The sequence below is a fragment of the Ochotona curzoniae genome, unplaced genomic scaffold (genome assembly GCF_017591425.1).
Source record: "Ochotona curzoniae isolate NIBS_2020 unplaced genomic scaffold, NIBS_Ocur_1.0 contig_908, whole genome shotgun sequence".
Classification (NCBI taxonomy): domain Eukaryota; kingdom Metazoa; phylum Chordata; class Mammalia; order Lagomorpha; family Ochotonidae; genus Ochotona; species Ochotona curzoniae.
The window spans coordinates 7,577,811-7,599,934 of NW_024466607.1; the positions used below are offsets into that span (position 1 = coordinate 7,577,811).

General features: G+C 55.9%; 1 protein-coding gene across 1 annotated transcript; it reads right to left on the bottom strand.

The window, feature by feature from the left end:
- Positions 1-340: 340 nt before the first annotated feature.
- Positions 341-21,511, bottom strand: CFAP92 (cilia and flagella associated protein 92 (putative)). Its single transcript, XM_040994913.1, has 8 exons — positions 21,414-21,511; positions 18,326-18,469; positions 14,986-15,170; positions 10,318-11,216; positions 7,193-7,387; positions 5,395-5,692; positions 1,308-1,472; positions 341-972 (listed from the first exon to the last, which is right to left on the bottom strand). The coding sequence occupies exons 1-8, from the start codon at positions 21,478-21,480 to the stop codon at positions 463-465; spliced, it is 2,463 nt and encodes an 820-aa protein (XP_040850847.1). The 5' UTR covers positions 21,481-21,511; the 3' UTR covers positions 341-462.
- Positions 21,512-22,124: the final 613 nt, after the last annotated feature.

Below are 22,124 nucleotides of genomic sequence, written 5' to 3' on the forward strand. Positions count from 1 at the left end.
TGAATTCCTGGGAGCTGGCACTAGGAGCCTGCCAGTGGGGCCCATAAGAGAGCCCTGGCACCCCTGGGTGGGCAGCAGCCAGCTGGAGCCTCAGCATGTCCCGGGCCAGCTGGACGAGGAGGGGCACCGGAGGCAGGCAAGGACTGGACCCCTGCTTACGTATCTCGTGTTGCTTTCTAGGAAGAACACTCTGGCCAGCCTTGGGGCTGAAACTCACTCCACATCTCAGAGTTCTCACCCATTAGCCTACCTCCGTGGGCTCTGTCAGCCTGCGAACGAACCACCAGAGTGGAAGAAGGGGGACCCGTTCCTTCCTGGAGAAGCAGCAGTGTCAGGAGATGGAGGGGTGCAGGAAGATCCCCATGAGGCCCAGGGATGCAGAGGCCAGCCAAGGACCACAGCATCATGTCTCACTGTCCCTATAACCCCCTGACTTGATGGGCAGATGCCTGACCTGGCATCTCAGCTGAGTGACAGGTGCAGCTCTCCTGAGCCCCCCCCCCGGACCCCACCTTGAGTTCTCAGCACAGCAAATCCAGACACCACTATACACACACGGCACAAAGTCCCTGGCAGCAGCAGCAGAAGCTCCAAGGGGCTAGGCCCACCTGTCACAGGCCCCAGTGCTACAGGTGGGGGCAGCTGGAAGAAGGGCGGTGGCTTCTTGTACAGGTCAAAGTCTAGGTGGCGCTGGTCCCAGCTCCATCTCTCTCGATCCAACACGGGCTTCAGCACGTTGGCGAACAGCGCGTTCTCCATCCACTCCTCGTCCAGCTCTCTGATGGGGGGCAGCCTGAGGCTCTCGGCTTGGCCAGTGCTGCCGCTCCGCAGGCCTGTCACCTGGAAGCCACTGGCCGTGAGCCAGGCCTGGCGGGACCGCTGCTCGGCTTGCTTCTTCTCCTCCTCCGAGTCCTGAGGCTCCACCGTGGCTGACAGGTAATTCTGGGAGTAAGTGAACCTCCTTCCTGGCTCCTGCAAACACGGGCAAACAGATCCACTTGGAAGGGCTGGCGGCCATGGGGATTGCAGGTGGGGTCAGAAGAGCTAGGGCGCAGTGTGAACTGTGCGATGACCCGTAAGGGGCCTCTTGCTTTCAGTGGAGCACCCGCTGGCTGTAAGGCTTCGCAGCTGTCTCTGGCCGTGGACAGCCAAGCATAGACACGCAGTCCCTTTGGTCACCCTTGGGTGCTGTCCCCAGTGCCGGACCCAGCCTGTTCCCAGGGTGCCTGCCTTGCCTCTGCACATCTGAGTCCTAGGAGAGGACGGAGCTTGCCAGACATGCCACCCGCCAGTGTCCCGTCTCTCACCTTGGCCATCTCCTTGTACAGCTCCTTCTTGGCAAGCTGGGCAGAGTTCAGGGTCTGAGTGCTGTAGTTGTAGACAGCCTGGTTGGCCGGAGCAGAAATTCTGATCACCTTCACTGCCGACTTTGGGGGCCTCCTGCCGGCTTGGCGAACTTCCTGGATGTTTTTCTGCGGAAAGAGACCCCAGTCCTTACCTGTGCTGGTCCCCGCCACTTCACCTGGCAGCTCTGGTGCAGGGAGCTGGGGCACAGCTGCAGAATGGGCACTGATGGGCACTGAATCCTGGTGCTGTGCATCACCCTAGGGCCTCGCCCAAGGTCCCTGCTGTTGGAGCTCACGGCACAGGCCCCATCCTTCCTTTCAGCTGCTAGAGACCCCCAGCTAGGAGGCCAGCGAGGCAGAGGCTTTCTTGGGGCTCTGCCTCTGAGGAGGAACTCGCACAGTTCCCCCCTCAACCCCACCTTGAGAGAGAGAGCGCCACTTGGGAAGCCAGAAGCCCCAGTCAATCCCCACCCCAGCAGAGCAAGTCTGACCCATGCACCCAAGCCCGTGTCCCACGCCTGCAGGGGCTGGAAGAGCAGGGGGTCCTGATCCATGGGGGCACTTGGTCCCTGCATTGGAGGCCCAGTGCCTCCACCTTTGTCCTCCCAATGCTGCTGGGAACAAGGATGAGAGCCCCACTGCCACTTTCATAGCAGGGAGCCTGCAGCCTGGCAGATGGAAAGATGTGACCACTGGCAGAGGATTAGGGACACTGGGCAACTGCATGCCAACAAATCGGAAAATGTAGACGTTCCTGGACACACAGAACGTACCACGAAGACCGAAAACCTGAACCAGTCCGCCCTGGGTAACGAGACTGAATTGGCACTGAAAGTGCCCCAGCAGAGCAGGACTCAGGCCTGAGGGTCTCGTTGTGGGGTCCCCGCCCCAAGTTCCACTGAAGAACTGACACCAATGCTTCAACAGTCCCAGAAATCCAACATGAGGCAACCTTTCCAAACTCGTCTTTCTGCAAGGTCAGCATTACAGTGCCATAATCAGACAAGGACACACACACACAGAGTCAGCATTACAGTGCCAGAACCAGACAAGGACACACACACACACACACACGATCAGCATTACAGTGCCATAATCAGACAAGGACACACACACACACACAGTCAGCATTACAGTGCCATAATCAGACAAGGGGACACACACACATACACACACACACACACACGGTCAGCATTACAGTGCCATAATCAGACAAGGACACACACACACACACAGTCAGCATTACAGTGCCAGAACCAGACAAGGACACACACACACACACACACGGTCAGCATTACAGTGCCATAACCAGACAAGGGGACACACACACACGGTCAGCATTACAGTGCCAGAACCAGACAAGGACACACACACCCACACACACACACACACATACACCCCTGTGACTGCAGCAAAACTTCTCAAGGAAGTACCAGCTCAATTTAGCAGTGTATTAAAAATATTCCTCCCAGGATCAGGTGGGATTTATCCTAGGGCTGCAAGGGACAGCTCACCATATGGAAATAAACTATGTAAAACAAGGTATTAAAAAATAAAGGTATTAGCAGAATAAAGGATAAAATGAAGAGATGTTAAAAAAAAAAGCTCTAGAAAATAACCAACACCCACTCCTGATTAAATCCTGAGTAATGTTTATATAGAAGGGCCTTATACCAACAAAATAAAGGCTGCATGCGACAGACCCACAGCTTTTCATGGGGGGAAATCAAAGCATTTTGTCTAAGTTCTGGCACTACAAAAAGACCTAACACTCCGGGCCGTACTGAGGTGTAGCACGCTAAGCCGCTGTCTGCGGTGTGGGCATCCCATGCAGGCACCACACAGTCACGGCTGTGCCACTTCTAATCCAGCTCCCTGCTGCTGCGCCTGGGGAAGAAGCAGAGGACGGCCCAGGTTCTTGAGCCTCTTTACCCGCGTGAGACCCAGAAGCAGCTCTGGGCTTCCACCTGACATCACGGTCATTTGGAGAATGAAACAGCAGATAGAAGGTTCTCTCCCTCTACACTTCTGTGCAAATAAATCCATCTGAAAAGAAAAGGAGCGTGAACTCTCATGGCTTTAACTGAAATGTGATAGAAATCTCTGCACCACAACAATTAGGCGAGAGAAAAGGCACAAAAAGGTGCCATAATCCCCCTGCTGGCAGATGTTGGTATTGCAGGAAGAGGCTTAATCCCTATGCTACACTATCAGCCCTGAAAGAACTACTTTTTATTATTTTTAAAAGATGTATTTATTTAAAAGGCAGAGTTAAAGAGACAGGGATGTGCTCTGTACAAGGGTTCACTCTGTACAAGACTGCAATGGCCAGAGTTGTGCCAGACTGATGCCAGGAACCTGGGGCTTCATCTGGGGGTGTCATGTAGGCTCAGGGGTCCACACACTTTGGCCATCTGCCGCTGCCTTTCCAGGCACGTTAGCAAGGACCTGGACTAGAGGTAGCGCATCGAGGATTCAAACCGGTGCCCGAATGGGACGTCAGGGAAGCAGGCATTGGCTGAACCCATACCAGCACAGCGCCAGCCCTGGTCATTTGTTTTGTTTTTAAATGCCGTGTGGGGTTAAAGGAAGCACATAGTGTAAAGCAGCACAGGCATTGTGGAGAATGGTAGGAAATTCCTCAAAAATGCCAGACCTCGTGTGTGATCCAGCCATCCCACTTCTTTGGGCATCTTGCCAAAGGAAATGAGCCCCTCCACGCGCTGCCCACACCCCCACGCTTACTGCAGCCCGACACATAAAGCGTGGACTCAACCTTGACGTCCGACAGGTGACAGAGCAACTGACGGGTGTACGTTCACAGCGGCAGGTTCGCTGTCAGAGTGAGTCATCCGCAGCACGTGGACGGGACGGGGGCGCCGGGGGGAACGTCACGCTACGGGAAACACGTCAGCCACAGAATGACAGATTTCACTCATGGTGTCTCGTGTGGACGTTCAAGGGGAAAGCTCCCTCTGTACAATAGCCCCAGCGGGCACCGAAACAGCCTTGGACAGGAGCAAGCTCCGGCGCCCCGCCGCACTGCAGGGTGACCAGTGTCCACAGCCACACATGGTTTTGATTAAACAGAGTCCAAAGCCTCCAACAGGAGATGGAACTACCCCGACTCAAGCAGAACACATTTTACACTTGTCCTAAAATATCACACTGTGCCCATACATGTTTGCAATTCCCATGTATTCAAGAAGATTCTTGGGCCAGCACAGTGCCTAAACAGGCTAAGACTCTGCCTGCCAGCGCTAGCATCCCATATGGACACTAGTTCGTGTCCTGGCTGCTCCACTTCCTGATCCAGCTCCCTACTTGTGGCCTGGGAAGGCAGTGGAGGACGGCCCGAGTCCTTGGGTCCCTGCACCCATGAGGACATGCCTGGCTCCTGGCTTCAGACGGCTCAGCTCTGGCCATTGCAGCCATTTGGAGAGCGAACTAGTGGATGGAAGATCTCTGGCTCTCCTTCTCTCTGTAAATCTGCCTTTCCAATAAAAAGAGATAAGGAGATAGGAACTCTAACCTAATTTCATCTTTAATGTATGTGATACATGTTATCAAATCATACTGTGCTCCAAAAATATGTGCGATAATGAAAATATTAACTCATGAATAAATGCACTGTATTCCTGCACAACTGGAAGTGGCGAGGCGGTAAGGTAAGGAATATTCTATTGCTCAACCTTCTAACAGGCACATACTTGGATCTGACTTCATAATTTAGAAGAAATTTAAGGCACATAACGAGAACATACAGTGCATATTATCCTGTGTTGAACAGGGCCAAGGATGTACATAAAGGAAGGCTCACAGCTCTAAATGTCAGCATTGCTCATGGGAAAGAACAAAAGCCAAGCAGCCAGCTCAGCTGGTACCTTCTGTCCAAGGTAACGATGGAGGCTGAAGGCGATGAATGGGAGACACGGGAAGTGCCGAAGTGAGAAACCCAAGAACTGCTGTTTGTGGAACACTTGCCCTGGGTGTGTGTGCAGGGGAGTGACGGCCCAGGGGCCCCGGTGCCCAGCAGAGAGAGGCCCACCTGGATCAGGCTGAGCTTGTGGCCTTCCTTCTGCAGCAGCACCGCGTTCCGCCACTGCAGGTACTTCCGCTGGTGGGCGTGGATCTCGGTGGAGAGCGTGGAGGTCCGGCTGCGGAAGTGTTCCAGATTGGGGCTGGGCTGGGGCGGTGTGGCCAACAGCGCCTCCTCCGAGAATCCTTCTTGGGTGATGGGGATCCCAAACTCCTGGCTCAGGTCTCTGATCATGGCCGAGGAGGGCAGCAGGTCGCCCACGATCACGTCCCTGAGCCTGGTGCTGTTATAGCAGATGTCATAGATCCTGCAGGGGAAGAGGAGCCAGCCACTCAGCCTCACCCGCCTGGCGAGGGGTGCCACAGTGGAGATGGGAACACCGGGGTGCCAGGCAGAAGAACCGATCCTGGTCTGATGAGCCTGAACTCAGAGCAAACTCTCTCACCATCTCCCTCCTGGCCCTGGAAGCCAGGTCCCCTCACATCTGTTCTGGGACAGTCCTTACCCAGGCTCCCCAGCTGTCCCACCAAGCTGTCCACAGCAGTGCGTGTGGATCTGGGAGCCTCCTGTGTGGGGGACAGGGGACACGCACGACCCCTCACTTCTGACCCCACTTCCCCCAGCCACGAGAACACTCACAACATGAGCGCACATGGGAGAGATGGTCTCTGGTTTCCATAGACGGCATACCAGTGCCTGCCAGTGTCATTCCACCTCCCCCATCTGAGGGCTGGCCCGGGGCGCCCTCCCCAGGCCCTGGCCCATGGATCGCGTCCAGCACACACACTCCAGGACTGCCCGCTGCCGCTGTGTTGGGGTGCCCAGGATTGGGCCTGCCTGTCCCTGTTAGAGCTAGGGAGGGCGATTGGGGGTGTAGGCATGGTCTTCCCAGCCCTGGCTGGGCTGCCTCCTCCTCTTCCTCTTGAGCGGAAAGTTCAAGCAGGGATCCACGGGGTCCCCCTGATACTGGCTTTAAAACTGCAAAGACAGGGCCTGCGGACCCTGCACACCCACATGGGAGGCCAGGAGTAAGCTCCAGGTTCCTGGCTTTAGATAAGCTCAGCTGTAGCCACTGGGGCCATGTGGGGAGTGAACCAGCAGATGGAAGATCTTTCTGTCTCACCCTCTTTTTCCCTTTTCAATAAAATAGTCTTAAAAAAAAATACAAAGATAGGGCTTGCACCTCCAGTCCCACACAGAGCTGCCCCAGCTAGCTAGCTGTGCCTCGAGGTCCTGCCTTCCTCCTACAGCGGGGGCAGGACCTGCCCCTCAGCATGCCACCAACTGTCACTGTTCAATGACTGTTCCACTGAGTCATGGCGTGGGAGCGTGCTCTCGGCATCAGAGCCAGAAATGGGAAACCCTCAGGAAGCGCAGCTGAGCCAGCCTGGCTGGCATTGCCCTCCCGCGCTCCCTCAGGTCTCTGGGAAAACAGGCTATAACCCCCATCCCACGCCACACACTCTCGTCCAGCCAGAGGCGGCAGCAGCAGGCGGCAGCAGTCAAAGGCACGTATGGGAATGACCCTGCCTTCCTCCTCCTATGGGGAAGTGCCTAGAACCATCGGTCACAGACCACACCTGCACAGGGGCCCCCTACACCTGGCAGGGAGCCTCCCCCACACCTGCACAGGGGCCCCCCACACCTGGCAGGGAGCCTCCCCCACACCTGCACAGGGGCCCCCCACACCTGGTAGGGAGGCTCCCCCACACCTGCACAGGAGCCCCCCACGCCTGCACAGGGCCCCCCACACCTGCACAGGAGCCCCCCACGCCTGCACAGGGCCCCCCATGCCTGCAGGGCCCACCTGGCCAGCGCCCGGAAGACGCTCCTGGGCACCTGGCGACGCACATAGAGCGCAGCCTGCCGCATGAGCAGCGACAGCGGCTTGAAGAGGTGCACCTGGCACAGCAGGGTGTCCAGGTCCCCGTAGAGGCGGCAGCGGAAGCGCAGCTGCGAGTTGTATAGTACCTTGTATCTTCCCTTCTCTGTCTCAGGAATTCTGCAAGAGAAGCGGGAGGGCGTCAGGCTTGACCTCGCTCTGCTCCTCTGGGTCCGAGCACTGGCTGCCTTCACCAATATCCACCGCCCCAGCCCTGGTTACCAGCAGACCACAGGCTCACGAATCAGGCGGGGAGAGAAGTGTCAACACCCGAGGCCTGGCGGGGCGGAGGGGACCGTGAGGGCTCCCACCCTGCCCTGGCACTCTGGCCGCTGTGACTGCTGAGCCAGGGCGCACCCTTCCCACCCCCACAGTCTGTGCGTGCCCTGGCGTCCCCAGCCAGGACTCTGTCCTGTCACAGCCCTTCATGCCTGCGATGCACACCCATGTCCCACCCTTCCATGGAGATGTGTCTGTTGTTTTCATATCAAATCACAGGCTTTTCATGTGTTTAAGATACTCTTTGTTCCACAGATTGTATGTAACTTGTTTGTGGTTCCTCTTGTCACAATTTTAGGTACCTTTATCAAAACAGAAGTTATGCAGTTTAACGAAGCCAACTCTATCATTCCTTTCACTTACATCCCACTTTCTCTACTCTGAAGTGATGAAAATCTATAATACCATCTAGCAGTTTTGTCAGTTTGCTGTATAAAAATAGATTTATATGCCCAGCACAATGGCTCAATTGGCTAATCCTCCACCTTACAAGTGCAGGGATCCCATATGGGCACCAGTTCTAATCCCAGCAGTCCCATTTCCCATCCAACTCCCTGCTTGTGGCCTGGGAAAGCAGTCGAGGACGGCCCAAAGCCTTGGGACCCTGCACCTGCGTGGGAGACCTGGAGAAAGCTCCTGGTTTCGGATCAGCTTAGTTTCGGCCGTTGCGGCCATTTGAGGAGTGAACCAACAGACGGGATATTGTTGTCTGTCTCTCCTTCTCTGGAAATCTACCCTTCATCAAACCAAAGGTCTTCTACAGCAGAAACAATAAAGAGATGATGTACAGGAGAAAGTGCCTGTAAGCTGTACATGTGGTGAGGAATCAGGAGCTGAACATAGAAGGAACTCAACCCAGTAGACAACACCAGCATATTCCCATCTTAAAATGGGCCCATCGTAAAGCAACCTTACACACAAGTGGCCAACAGGTACCTGACAAAACGCTCAATATCACCCACCGCTGAGGATATGCAAATCAAAACCACAGTGAGACTCCACCTCCTGTCAGACTGGCTGCTGTGAAAAGGACAGAAGCCAACAGGTGCGGGGGCCAAGGGCGTGGGCAGCCAGGCATCCCTGGGCCCTGTTGGTGAGACAGCCCGAGGTAGGCATGAGAGCAGAACTGACACAGGGCTGTCCAAGGGAGGTGAAACCCACCCTGCCGACACACACCGGCACTTACTGAGGCCGGAGAATGGAAACCACCTCAGTGTCCAGCAATGACGGAGGACAGTGGCACAAGCCGCTCAGCCACGGCCAGGATGGAGCCTTGCTGTCCACACCAACACGAACAGGCCCCCCACCGGGGGCCTAACGGGCATGACAAGTGCCACGCGATCTCACACGCTCGTGACGTCCCGCCGACACCGATAACCGCAAGTCCAGATGGCTCTGGCTTCCTCTGCTTAGCATAACCATTTCCAGGATCTCCCAACAATCCCCCGTGTCCACATACCACATTCTGTTTATCCGTTCGTCACTCAACGCACGTTCAGGTTCTTTCCACCTTTTGGCTACTTATAAATTATGCTTTTTTAAAAACTTATTTTTGTTGGAAAGAGATTTACAGAGAGAAGGTAAGACAGAGGGAAAGGCATTCTGTCTGCTGATTCACTCCCAAAATGGCCGCCATGGCTGGAGCCGAGCCGATCCGAAGCCAGGAGCTTCTTCCAGGTCTCCCATGAGTGTGTCGGTTCCCAAACTTTGAGCCATCCTCTACTGCTTTCCCAGGCCACAAGCAGCGAGCTAGAAGGGAAGTGGAGCAGCCAGGACAGGAACTTGGCATTCGTAGGGGACCCTAGGCGTGCGAGGTGACTATTTAGCCACTAGGCTATTGTGCCAGGCCCCATAAGTTACACTGTTGTGGCGCTCAGAAATGGAGGGAAAAAACCTCTGAAGATGAGTCTACACTAAGTCCAGTTGCTGGCCCCTCTGGCACAGCCAGCCTCCAGTCTGACCTCCTCGGGGTTACCATCCTCGACATGACCCTACCAGCTGCATCACAGAGCACCCACACCACGGGGGCAGAGGGCAGAGGCCACGCTCCCCTGGGGTCAGATGCCCCCCAGATGTCAGAAATTCAACTTTGGAAGGTACACAGTGCAATTGTCTCCAGCGCGTTCACAATGGCAGCTTGTAATTCCAGACCCTTCCTATCACTCCAGGAAGCAGCTCTTAATCCTTATCCACTGTGCTTCCTTGGTGGGCTCCCCAGGGTCCACACTGACACCTGGTCTGTGTCTCTTTCCAGATCTGCCTAGTCTGGACACCGAACAGAGACGGCATCTTACGACTTGCAGCTTTTCGCATCCATCAGCACGAGGCTTTCGCAGTTTGCCCGGGCTGCTAAGCAACATCCCCTCAGTGGATACGAGTCATCTCCTACTAACGGCACTTGGCTTCCTCCCTCATCTTGCTTTCAGTCTTGCTGACCGCTGGGGTACAGCGCCCTGAGTGGCCATGCTTTCAGTTCTCCTGGACACAGGGTGTCAGGCCAGCTTCTCCCTGGAGCTTCTCAGCACATCAGGCCAGAAACCCACAGCCTGCAACAGCCTCCCAAGCCGGCCAATGCTACTTCCGCCTGCTCTGCTCTCAGCAGCTAAGATCAAGGCACACCTGCAGCGTGAGGACGGATTGGGCCTTCCACCCTAAAGGAGGGGACTCTGCTTACCCTGACCAGGACACCCGCACGGCTTCAAGCAGCCTCTCTGCTCCCCACCCCTCATCCATCTGTCACTTGCATGCAAAACTCAAAGCCAACCACCTACCGGTGCTGAAGGTTCTCCCACAGCTGCCTCAAGCCCTGGTCGGCCAAGCCTTCCAGAACAAAGAGGTGGAGCTCGCCGTCCAGCAGGTGGAAGCCGGTGAGCACGTTCAGCTGCTGCTGCTCCTGGATCTTCACCCGCATCCTGAAGGTGGACAGGACCTGCTGGATGTTCCTGATGGGGCAGGAGCCCAGCTCCAGGGCCTGGGCGTTAATCACGGTGATGTCCTGAAGCACGTTCTGCAGCAGGAGTGTCTTCCTGTGGTCAAACAGGATGATGATGCGGCCGAACGGGGGGCCCTGGAGGTCGGGGTCAGCGGTCCCTGCCCTGAGTGGCACCGTGATGTCTACCCGAAGCTTTAGCTGGGATCCAGCATCCAGGTAGTTGCCCATGGGCATCGGGCCACGGCGGAGGCCATCTTTGGGGACCCGGAAGCCCCCAACCTTCCTGAGGCTGCTGTCTTCCACAGGGTCTATGAGCTTGGGCTCACAGCTGTGGATGGGGACATCCAGGGCCAGGAACCTGTGGCCCAGAAGGAGGTCGGCAAAACTGACCTGGGCCACCCCGTACGGGTCCCACAGCTTGTGCCTGGATTTCAGAGGATTGACCTCCGTCTCCTTAGGGGATATCACAGCAGGCAGGTTGAGGGACATATCCAGGGGGTCCTCCCCAAACACGCTGGGCTTCTGCAAGTAGTCCTCGGACTTGCGGTCACGGTCATGAACTTCCACCACCATGGGGGGGCCTTCCAGGTACTCCCTCAGGTCACTGGGGTGCATCCCGCCGAGGAAGACGACGTTGATGTCCTGGAAGTGAATGTGGGTGGCATGGGGCTCCCCCTCAGTCTTGTGAACCGGGGCATCATGGAACTGATACTTGCAGTACACAGGCATGCACAGCCTCTAGGGGAGACAGGGTGGCAGCAGGTCACCTGGCTGTGGCAGTGCTCGCTCTCCTCCCGCTTCTCCCCAGGAACAGGCGCTCCCACGGGAGCTGTGCACATCCCACTGCCACGCTTGCTGCCGCGGCCCTGGGAGCCCAAGGACCTCAAAACCAACAGGCCCCCGAACACCCACGGTGCCAGCTGGTTCTGGGACTGCCTGGCCTCATGCACGTGAAAGCACCATGGTGGCTGGCAGGGGATGAGGTCAGGACTGGGCGCTGGTGTTTCTGTGCAGGCAGACACTTCATGGGACATGGAGTCCAAAGGTAAGCTTGTTTCAGTGCCAAAAAAAAAAAAAATTGAAATGTAAGCGTGGTTTTTCCATACTGTGCATTTTCCGGACACTTTTTGAAGACTCTTGGTGTGTCTACTGACTGGCAGAGAACAGTTTAAAATAGAATTTTTAGATGACCGTTTACATTCATATAAAAAAAAACAAAGCTTTTAGGAAGAAACTAAATGAAAGTTAACAACTCCAAAGCACGGCAGAGAGAAGTGAGGAAGGCTCTGATAGAGAACCAGACCGCTGCTGTGGCCAAAATACACAACACAAAGCCAAACACTAAAGCCGGAATTACAATCAATCTACGAGAAAACATGGTGTGGGGGTCTCCATAAACCTGGGGCGAAGGAAGATTTAACAGGATGCCATAAATACTCCTAACAGAAACAGCTGGTAAACCAGACTCCATCAACAATACCAACTACAGAACTGAAGTTCACACAGGAGAAAGACCTTAGGACGGAACCCTCTCTATGTGTACATGAACATACATGCACATGCGTGTGCTAGGATCTGAATGTGTCCATCTAATATGTATACGTTAAATATAAATGCCTCATGTGACAGTCCCCTGGGAGAGGACCGGTCACAGTAACCCGCCCCCCAGATGGGACCAGTGTCCCTACCGAAGGGACACAGCCAGCCAGCTCCCTCCACCCGCTACGCTCGAGGAAGGGGCTCTCGGCAGGCCCTTGGCTTTGGCCACCTCAACCCCAGCGGCATGAGAAACAAATGTGTTTCACAAGCTACTCATTTTACAAGATCAAGCAGATGAGATATGTGAAACACAAAGGACTCGCATCCAGAATACAAAAACAGAACGCCTGCAGTCGGTAACGAAGACAATGAAAACCAGCGACAGAGGAGCTTTCAAACGCGGCCGAGCGGAATGAGCGTGCATCACCTGCCTCTCCAGGACAGAACTGGTGGGTGGCTGAGGGCGAGGCCCGCGGAGGGCCTGGCGCAGCAAGGCATTTCCTGGGCCTGAGTTCCCCCTTTATGCTCAGGATGGCACTCACAGGATGACCGAATCCTCAACACAGTACCAGGCGTGGACATGTGCAGCCCCAGAGAAGCCCTCTACTGCCGACCAACACCCTGTGAACAGACAGCACGAGGCATTCATCGCCACTGCTTCCTGTTCCCGGCCCTGCCCTTGGGGACGTCCAATATCCAAAAGTACCTCTTGGTGGCTGAGAGCAGCCAGGCAAGTGCCTAGGACTCTTCTGTCCATATGCCCACCCCTCAGCCTCAGACACAGGTCCCGGGTCAGGAGTCCAGGGCAGAGTGGGAACCAAGAAGCCACAGCCGTTAGCCCACTCAGCAGCCCAGAGAGCTGGCAGACGCAGTGGGCGTGGCAGACAGGAGAGAAACAAAGACGGGCTCCCACGAAAGAACGTGAACACGCAATGGACAGACCTGCTCCAACACAGCGCGCCAGAGGCCTAGCGAGCGGAGCCCTGGAGCAATGTCCCCAAGAAAGACACCTGCAGGACACAGCAGGGACATACCAGCACTGAAAAACCACAACCGCTCCAACCTGTGACCCAGCGCCCCACGGCCAGGGACCGAGGGCAACGAGACAGTGTGACAAGCGGAACCTGCACGCCTGTGCCCACTGCAGCTCCATTCATACCAGCCGAGCTGCGGCCGGCCGTGGCTGAACGGGTAAAGAAAGGGTGTGGTGTGCAGGCAATGGAACAGCGCGCAGCCGTGACACAGAAGGACATTCTGACATCTGCAGGCAGACAGAATTGGGGTCATCACGGTAAGGGAAGTCAGACAGAGGAAGACAAATAGTGCATGTTGCAGGCCGCACCGACAAAAAGTCAATCTGCTCTTAGAACAGCGGAGAACAGATCTTACGGCGGACAGATTTCAGTGTTCCACAGCACAGCATGGGGACCGTAAGTCACAGTAAGATAGTCTGTGTCATACACAAAATTAGAAGAGGGGAGCTGGTAGACTCCAAATGTAAAGTTAAGGAAATGAGGGCCTGGTGCAGTAGCCTACTGGCTAAACTCCTCGCCTTGTATGTACCTGGATTCCATATGGGCGCCGGTTCTAATCCCAGAGACCCACTTCCCATCCAGTTCCGCTTGTGGCCTGGAAAAGCAGTTGAGGATGGCCCAAAGCCTTGGGACCCTGCACCCGCGTGGGAGACCCAGAAGCTCCTGGCTTCGCATTGATTCAGCTCTGGTCCTTGCAGCCACTTGGGGAGTGAATCAGCAGATGGAAGATCTGTCTGTCCTCCTCTCTGTATATCTGACTTTCCAATAAGAATCAATAAATCTTTAAAAAAAAAAGTTAAGGGGATGAAAATGCTTGATTTGGTTAATTTATACAAAATAAATGGGTTGAAATATTACCCATAAAAATGTGCAAGCATTAGGGCTGGCACCATGGTTCAACAGGTTAACCTGCCACCAGCAAATACCAGTATCCCATATGGGTGCCGGTTCTAATCCTGGCAGCTCCACTTCCCATCCAGCTCCCTGCTTGTGGCCTGGGAAAGCAGTCGAGCACGGCCCAAAGCCTTGGGACCCTGCACCCGCGTGGGAGACCTGGAGGAAGCTCCTGGCTCCTGGCTTCGGATCAGCTCAGCTCCGGCTGTTATGACAATCTGGGGCGTGAACTAGCAGATCTTTCCCTCTCTGTTTCTCCTCCTTTGTAAATCTACCTTTCCAAGAAAAATGAGTCAATCTTTTTTTAAAATGTGCAAATATTATGTTAAGTCAATATTTAAATTTAAAAAATCTACTGTTGATAAGACAAAACGGAATACTAGAACAATGTTCAAAAGACTCACAGTGTAACAGGAAAAATAAAATGAACAAAAAAAAATGTTAAAGAACAGTTAGAAAACAAATAGATGAAAACGTCAGACTAAATGTAAACGCTGCAAAGGGGCCAGACGACTCAGGGGCTTCATCATGACTGGGGGACAACACAGGGCCAGCGCCAGCCGGTCTCCGCTGAAGGCCACATCTCCATGACTTTGCCATACCCAGCGTAGCTAAGCACCAGCAACGGACGAATTAAAGCAGAAATTCCTGGTCTAGCATTTCTGAAGCCTGTCAGTCCGGAACCAAGCTGCTGGCAGCGCCTCGGCCCCCTGCAGGTGCCGGGCAAGCTTCCTGGTTCGACCTCTGGAAGTTGTGCCTCAGAAGAAGCACAGGCGAAAGAGGAAGAGACAGGATGCAGACAGGGAGGGCTCAGCCCGGCGCTCCCAGAGGCCGGCGACCCCCACTGGAAAAGCACCTGGGGTGTCAGCTGCCCCCTCAGCCTCAGCCCTTCCTACCCGCAGCTCTCACTGCCTCCTGAGGGACCCTGGGTGGAGAGATGTGCATGACCGTCCTGGCTGCGTGGGGCTTAGGGAGGGCTAGAGGTACATGGGACCTGGGGGGCTGGGGTGGGGACGGGCACCTGGCTGTCTGCCTCTCACCTCCAGCTCATGGATGGGCACGGGCTGTGCCGGCAGGCAGGATGCACACTCGATCTTTATGATCAGGGGGTTCAGGTCCTGCTTCTGCTCCTCGGTCATGAGGGGGACTTCCGCCCGCAGCGTCAGCAGACAGTCCAGGATGTGGGCTGACTTCTCGCTGCCGCGGCTCATGACGGTCTGCCGTCCTGCTGGGAACACGCACAGTGTGAACCCTGGAAAAGTGCAGAGTGGTGGGAGGGCCGGGGATGGGGCGAGCCCCCAGGGAGAGGGCGACCCACAGTTCCTCAGAGGGAGCGCCCTTCAGTTCTCCAGGTGATTTAATGCTATTCTGCAGCAGCAAGCACTGGGAGCATTTCCAGCATCCCCTGGGACACAAGGAATGCTGAAGCACCGGGGCCACCCAGCCTAACCAGACCTCTCCACTGGGAATGTGAAAGCTCTCCTGGGGATTCCAGAACCCTCTACCAGACCCTCGCTGTGCACTCTGGCAGCCACTGGCCACCTGGGGCTCCAGGGACTTACACATCATTTAGGGTACAGCTCCTTCATGGCATGAGATGCACCCCCAGTGCTCAGTATCCCTATGTGCCCAAGGTCACGGCTGGGGTCAGCACAAAAGGCGTGAGGGTGGGAGCAGGGCTGGGCTATTCCAAGCTGTTGTGTTCACACCAGTCAGCACGAGCCAAGTCCTGCCAGCATGCGCACTCGGAGCCAGCAGTGTGGCCCCAGGGACACGGAACAGACCTGTGCATTGCACCCAGCAGTGTGGCCCCAGGGACACGGAACAGACCTGTGCATTGCAGCCAGTGGTGTGGCCCCAGGGACACGGAACAGACCTGTGCACTCGGAGCCAGCGGTGTGGCCCCAGGGACACGGAACAGACCTGCGCACTCGGAGCCAGCGGTGTGGCCCCAGGGACACGGAACAGACCTGCGCACTCGGAGCCAGCGGTGTGGCCCCAGGGACACGGAACAGACCTGCGCACTCGGAGCCAGCGGTGTGGCCCCAGGGACACGGAACAGACCTGCGCACTCGGAGCCAGCGGTGTGGCCCCAGGGACACGGAACAGACCTGCGCACTCGGAGCCAGCGGTGTGGCCCCAGGGACACGGAACAGACCTGCACATCAGTTGAGCTGCAAAGGCCCCAAGTGCCGGAGCTTCTCAGATTTTGGAATCTTTGCATCAGCTTGGCCAGGAGAACATCCCTAAACCTAACCTTACAGCACAGATACACAAAGCCCTCCTGTGGAAGGTCACTTGCCATCTCGGGTTAGACACATGTGTCCTGGCTTTGGCTCTGGCAGACACACCCGGGGAAAAACAGAATTGCAGTGTAAAGCAGCTGGAGAAACCTCACATCCCAGAGCTGCCTCTCAGCCACATGCACATCAGAGCCTTTCCGAGGCTCATGTCCCCACATGCAATGTGGGGACAGAGCTTCCTGTCCAGGGGTAAGGGGACGAGATGACCACAGAGAGGTGCCAGAACGCTGCCCGCTACAGCACGTGCCCACCCGGGTTAGCCCTGCCCCTTCCTGCACTCCAGGACACACAGAGCTGCAGTGCTCAGGCTTGGTACTGCTGCTCACACAGCCATGAGCAGGCTGTGACTCTGCACAAGGCGCTCTGGCCCCACCATCCTCTCCCATAAGGCGGAGTCTCTGACGGATGGCCAAATGCGAGCTTCGTCCATGGCTGTGAGCTCTCCCAGGGGACGGGGAACCCCCAGCACACACAGGGCCCCGATCCGCACCCAGAATCAGAAGTTGTCAGCCCTGAGGCTGGGCAGCAGTGCCCGGCTCAGGACTGACAGCTCAGTGCAGCCCACTTCACAGCAGCAGCACCCCACTCACAGGGCTGATGCTGGAATTGCCTCCACTCTGCCCAGGGTGCCCTGGGGGATGGGATGCCCAAGCTGAGAGGGACACTTGTGCAGCAGCTGGGCGCGAGCACACATCACTCAGTACCCCAAAACTGCCTCACCTGGCAGCTGTCATCTCCACCTTCCAGAGGGGAAGAGCCCCAGCAGGGTCGGGAGGCCCTTCTCCCACCCCACCCTTGCAGCTGCCAGCTTCAGCCAGCTCTGAGCCCTGCCCCATGTAGGTCTGTGCCAGGCAGCCACACACTCTGAGCCTCAGGGAGGGAAGGAAGGAGATGGGGGGAGGGGGGTATCACCATCTCCATGGGATGGATGAGGCAACAGGCTCAGAAAGAACACGTGATCTGCAGTTTGGTCACCGAGTCTGCTTGTCACCAAGGTCCTGCACCCATGGAACACTGCAAAGCTGGGACAGCACAGGTGGGGAGGGAGGTGGCCTGGACACATCCTGGCTTCACTGGGTGGCAGCCCCGTCGGGCAGCCAAGGCCCCTGGGGCGGAGGCAGCCCAGAGATATAACAGGGAAGGCTCCATGAACTCCCTACGGCAGATGACAGGAAGCACCTGCCACGGCTCTGGCCCAGAGCAGGAGCACAGGGTGCTGTGCAGGAGACAGGAGTGCCCGGGGCACAGCATGGCCCTGGGCAGCAGCCTTGGGAAGTTCACACACACACACAGGGCCGTGTCCAGAAACGACGTGGATGCCACTCCCAGGCCAGGGAAGGCAGCCTGAGAGGATCCCTTCAGTGCAGACTAAACAGTACCTGCTCGGGACAGACCGACATGGCCACAGGAGCCAGTGAGGGTGCCTGCCTCCCGACCCTGCTGGGCGAGCCTGGCACTCCGACTTCAGGAGACTGACTTGCACCGCGGTTTACCCTGCCAAAGGCCAAAGGCCAAAGCCTGTGCCTCTGAGGAAGAGCCAGCAGGGGGCACACATCCAACCTGATGCTCAAAAAGTGACTGGACACTCTTAGCCAACAGGACAGGAGCACTTCCTCCTTAGTTCCCATTTTAAAACGAAATCATGTACTTCTACCCAAAATGTACTCACGTAAGTTTATCTCAAATATGCTCTGAGCTTTCCATCATCAAACCATGCGGCCTGGCCACAACCTTTCACCAGAAGATGGGCAGTGCAGTTCAGAGACTGTCACGTCTCAAGTGGCCAAGGGACTGCACCCCTGCCGGACCCCAATGGCGGCCTGATCAGGGAGCCACGTCTGCCCGCGTGTTTTCTCAACAAGCTAATGCTGACCCACCACGGCCTCAGGCTCAGGGACGTGACCAGAGTTTGCTACCAGGACCGGGGGTGTTAAAACGTTCTTGGAAAATGACATGAAGGGACAGATTTATTGGGGCACCACCTGCAGCTCTGGCACCCCATCTGGCCAGAGGAGGAAAGCGGACTTGCCAGCCCCATGCGACAGGACTGCCGGAAGCCGCAGGCAGGGCCACCTACCGGCCAGGAGCGGCATGACAGCCAGTTGCAGGGAGAAGGCGCTCTGCCGCCAGGGGCCCAGCAGCTTCCGGCCTTCCTCCTCCACCCCGGGCTGGGTCTTCCTCTTTGGACTTTTCTTATGTCCTTCGGAATCCTTCCCTTTAGCTGCAAAATCAAAGAGCAGACATAAACATTCAGGAGAGATGGGATCCAAGCCACCCATTGCAAACTAGGTGCTTGAGGAACCTGGGGAAAGTTCCAGAAGCCCTGAGAAGGCAGCAGTTGTTCTTGTGCTGCGGCACATTCCCAGCAAACAGAGGAAGTAGAAGTTTCAGATTATGGAGCTGGTGTTATGGCACAGCAGGTAAAGCTGCCACCTGTGCCATCAGCATTCCACGTGGACATCGGTTCAAGTCCCAGCTGTTCCACTTCCCATCCAGCTCTCTGCTACATCCTGGGAAAGCAGTGGAGGACGGCTCAAAACCTTGGGATTCTGCACCTGTGTGGGGACCCGGAAGAGGCTCTGGGCAAACCCAGCTCAGTTGGCCACTGCGGCCGTACGCAGAGTAACCAGCAGACGGAAGACCTCTTTGCCTCACCTTTTCTCTCAGATAAAAAAAAAAAAAAAAACACAGGTGCAGAAAAAAAGCAAGTCACCCACAGAGACTCCAGAAGCAGCAGGGCCCCCGACACTCACACACAGCTTGTGGGCTGTTCCCGGCCACATGTCACTGAACCACCAAGTTCACAGAGATTCCTGTGCGTGCCCGTCTCCTCCAGCCTCGCACTCTGAGCTGGCATCCCTGCTTGCTCCCTCCTCTTCACACCCAGGCAGGTGGGCCCCTCACCCTACTTAGAACACGGCCTGGCACCAACAAATTAGCGTGGGTTGATCAGGGTGCAAAGAAGACGTTCCACATGATAGGAACTGCCCACAGCTCCTTGAAGAACCTTCTGGCAGCAGCACAGGTGGGTCCCCGAAATAAAACCCTGAGAGCAGAGCGAGTTGCAGGAAGGGACACAACAGGCAAAATCATTTCTGCAACTCACAAGGGTGAAAGTCAGTGCGGGGCCAGATAACCATCCAAGAGGACGGGGCCAGGCACACTCCGCACGAGTGGATGCTCACACTCCCTGGCGGACAGCAGAGGGGCCCGCACAGATGCACTGCCTGGTGCTTCTCGCAAGAACAGAAGAGAAATGCGAACTAGAAATACCAAGGCTTCAGCAGTAAGCACACGTAGTCAGCCCATTTTTCCCTGAACTCCAAGGTTGACTGGGCTGACGTGTTGCTGAGGTAGAGGCCGTTCACTAGAAAAGCAGAAAACTCAGAGGAGCTCAGGGCTGCCAGATGTGCCGGTGTGGACTGACGTGTCAAGCCTTTAAAAATGGACAAGGGCTCTAACACTGTGGTGCAGTGCGTTAGGCTGCCGCTGTGATTCTGGCATGCCCTAGGAGGGTCCATTTGAGTCCCGGCTGCCCCCTGCTGGTGCACCTGGGAAAGCAACAGATGGCCCAGGCGCTTGGGCCTCTGCAACTTCGTGGGGGTTGTGGATGGAACGCCCAAGTTCAGCCTGGCCCAGCCGTGGAGTGAACCAGACATGGAAGCTCTCTCTCCCCGGTCTCTGCCCCTCTGTCCTCCTCCCTCCCTCCCAGGTCTTGGTGAAACTCTTTGAAATAACTAAATAACTCCTGACTGAGCTGTCTTCCCTAGCATCTCTAGCACCCCTTTGCCCGGGCGGTCAGTCCTCTCGACGACCCTCGCCTACTCATCCAGCGGCAGCTCAGGCTCAGAAATAAACTCACTGAGAGCACAGGAAGTGTCTGCAGCGGCTTCAGCTTTACGTAACACAGCCCTCCAAGGAGGGTGCAGCTACAACCTCTGGTTCTAGAACTATCACCTCATACCAGAAACCCGGGCACTCAGTGACACAATGGGGAATGGAGGAAGACCAAACTCGAGTGCCCCATGGAGACACTTGTCTCTGGACAGCCTGTGACCGAGGTCGCACAGTTCTGCCCGACTAGGTCCCATGACGTGGGCTGCCCAATCCCTCATTCCACCAGAGGAAGCCAACAGTTTACCATCTTTCAAGGAGGAGCCTTCCATAGCCCTCTCAAGAAAATAAGATTTATTTCTTTTTACTGGAAAGGAAGATCAGATTTCCTGAGAGAAGGAGAGACAGAAACATGTTCCACCCACTGGTTCACTCCCCAAGTAATGGTAATGGCTGGAGCTGAGCTAATCTGAAACCAGGAGCCAGAAGCTTCCTCTGGGTCTCTTATATGGTGCAGCATCCCAAGGCTTTGGGCCATCCTCGACTTCTTTCTCAGGCCACAAGCAGGGAGCCGGATGAGAAGTAGGGCCGCCAGGATTAGAACCTGTGCCAATAATGGGATCCCAGCGCTTGCAAGGAGAGGATTTAGCCCCTGAGCCAATGTGCCAGGCCCTATAGCCCTTACTCTCTCATGATTCCAATGTTATACTGTCTGCTGCATCGGAGCATCCATCACCAGAACTGTAACTCCTTATCTGAAAGTTTCTGCTAGCTATTTTTACACTCTCACCTACAAAATAGCATGGGTCAAGAGTCCCAGCACTCCAGCAGATGGGAGGAGACAGGCAAGGGAAATGCATGGCATCATGAGGGTGAGTGAGTGGAAGATGAAGGGAATGAAGGATGAGATGAAGAGCAAAGGATGAGGTGGACGAGGTGGACAGACAGCTGGCGGGATGGACAGACGTGAGAGGCGGCGACGAGATGGACAGACGGCTGAGACGGATGGAGGGATGAGGACAAGGACGGATGCATGGACAACAACAGATGGAGGGATGAGATGAGGGAAGGATGAAGGGAAGAAGGGAAGGATGAGACGGGGAAGAGGGAGACGGGTGGGGGATGACATGGCTGTGTTGAGAGACGAGAGAAGGGATCACACGTGGACAGATGTCACAGAGGGATGATGGGTGAACGTGTGTCCAGCACTTACTCTCAGGTAACATTTGGTCAAGTCTCCAAGAATCTTCTCGCATCCTCCTGAACGTGAAGCGCCCCGTTGCTCTCCAGGGCTAGCCGAGGGAGAAGCTGCAAGGCCACCGTGGACTTACCTTGCCATTTCTGCCTGTCTAAGTTGCTGAATGATGATCTCTCGATTATGTCATTGATTTCCAGCATGGTCGCCTCGGCCAAGGGCGTCGTTTGCACTCTTGAATTATTCCCCCTGGAAAAGTCACAAAATCCCTATTTTCCCATCATGGCCTTGTTCACCAACTCTTTGAAGATCCGCCCCTCTCCTGACTGTGCAGGCATTTTGAAATACTTTGCACAAAAGTTAACTCATCTGGTGATGCTATTTTCCAACGGACTCGCCCTTCCGCCCACATCCTCACCCAAGCACAGGGTCGTACCTTGGGGCTGACTTCTCTTGTTCCTCGCTACTCTTGGGAGAAGTTTCAGTGTCTGTCTGGCGAGAATCTGAAAATATCAGTAATGTCTCCAAAAATCCTCCTTCGATGAAGTTCACTCAGAAATGGGCCCCCCACCCCGGTCCTGCCCACCTCTGTCGCGCCTGTCTCTGCAGGGGCCTGGTGCATCATGTGACAAGCGTTTGGTATCAGAGTCTTGTTCCCAGGGAGGGAGACAGGGACGGGTACACAAACCAGGGAGGGAGGCAGGGACGGGTACACAGACCCGCTGCATCTGCCCGGAAGGAGGCAAGAGCAGCTTCCGCTCCTGCACAGAGCCCCGAGCGAGAAAGCAAGACCGTCTGCAACCTCCGGGACGGTCCTCCAAGTGTCAGCACGCAAGACCCTGAAACC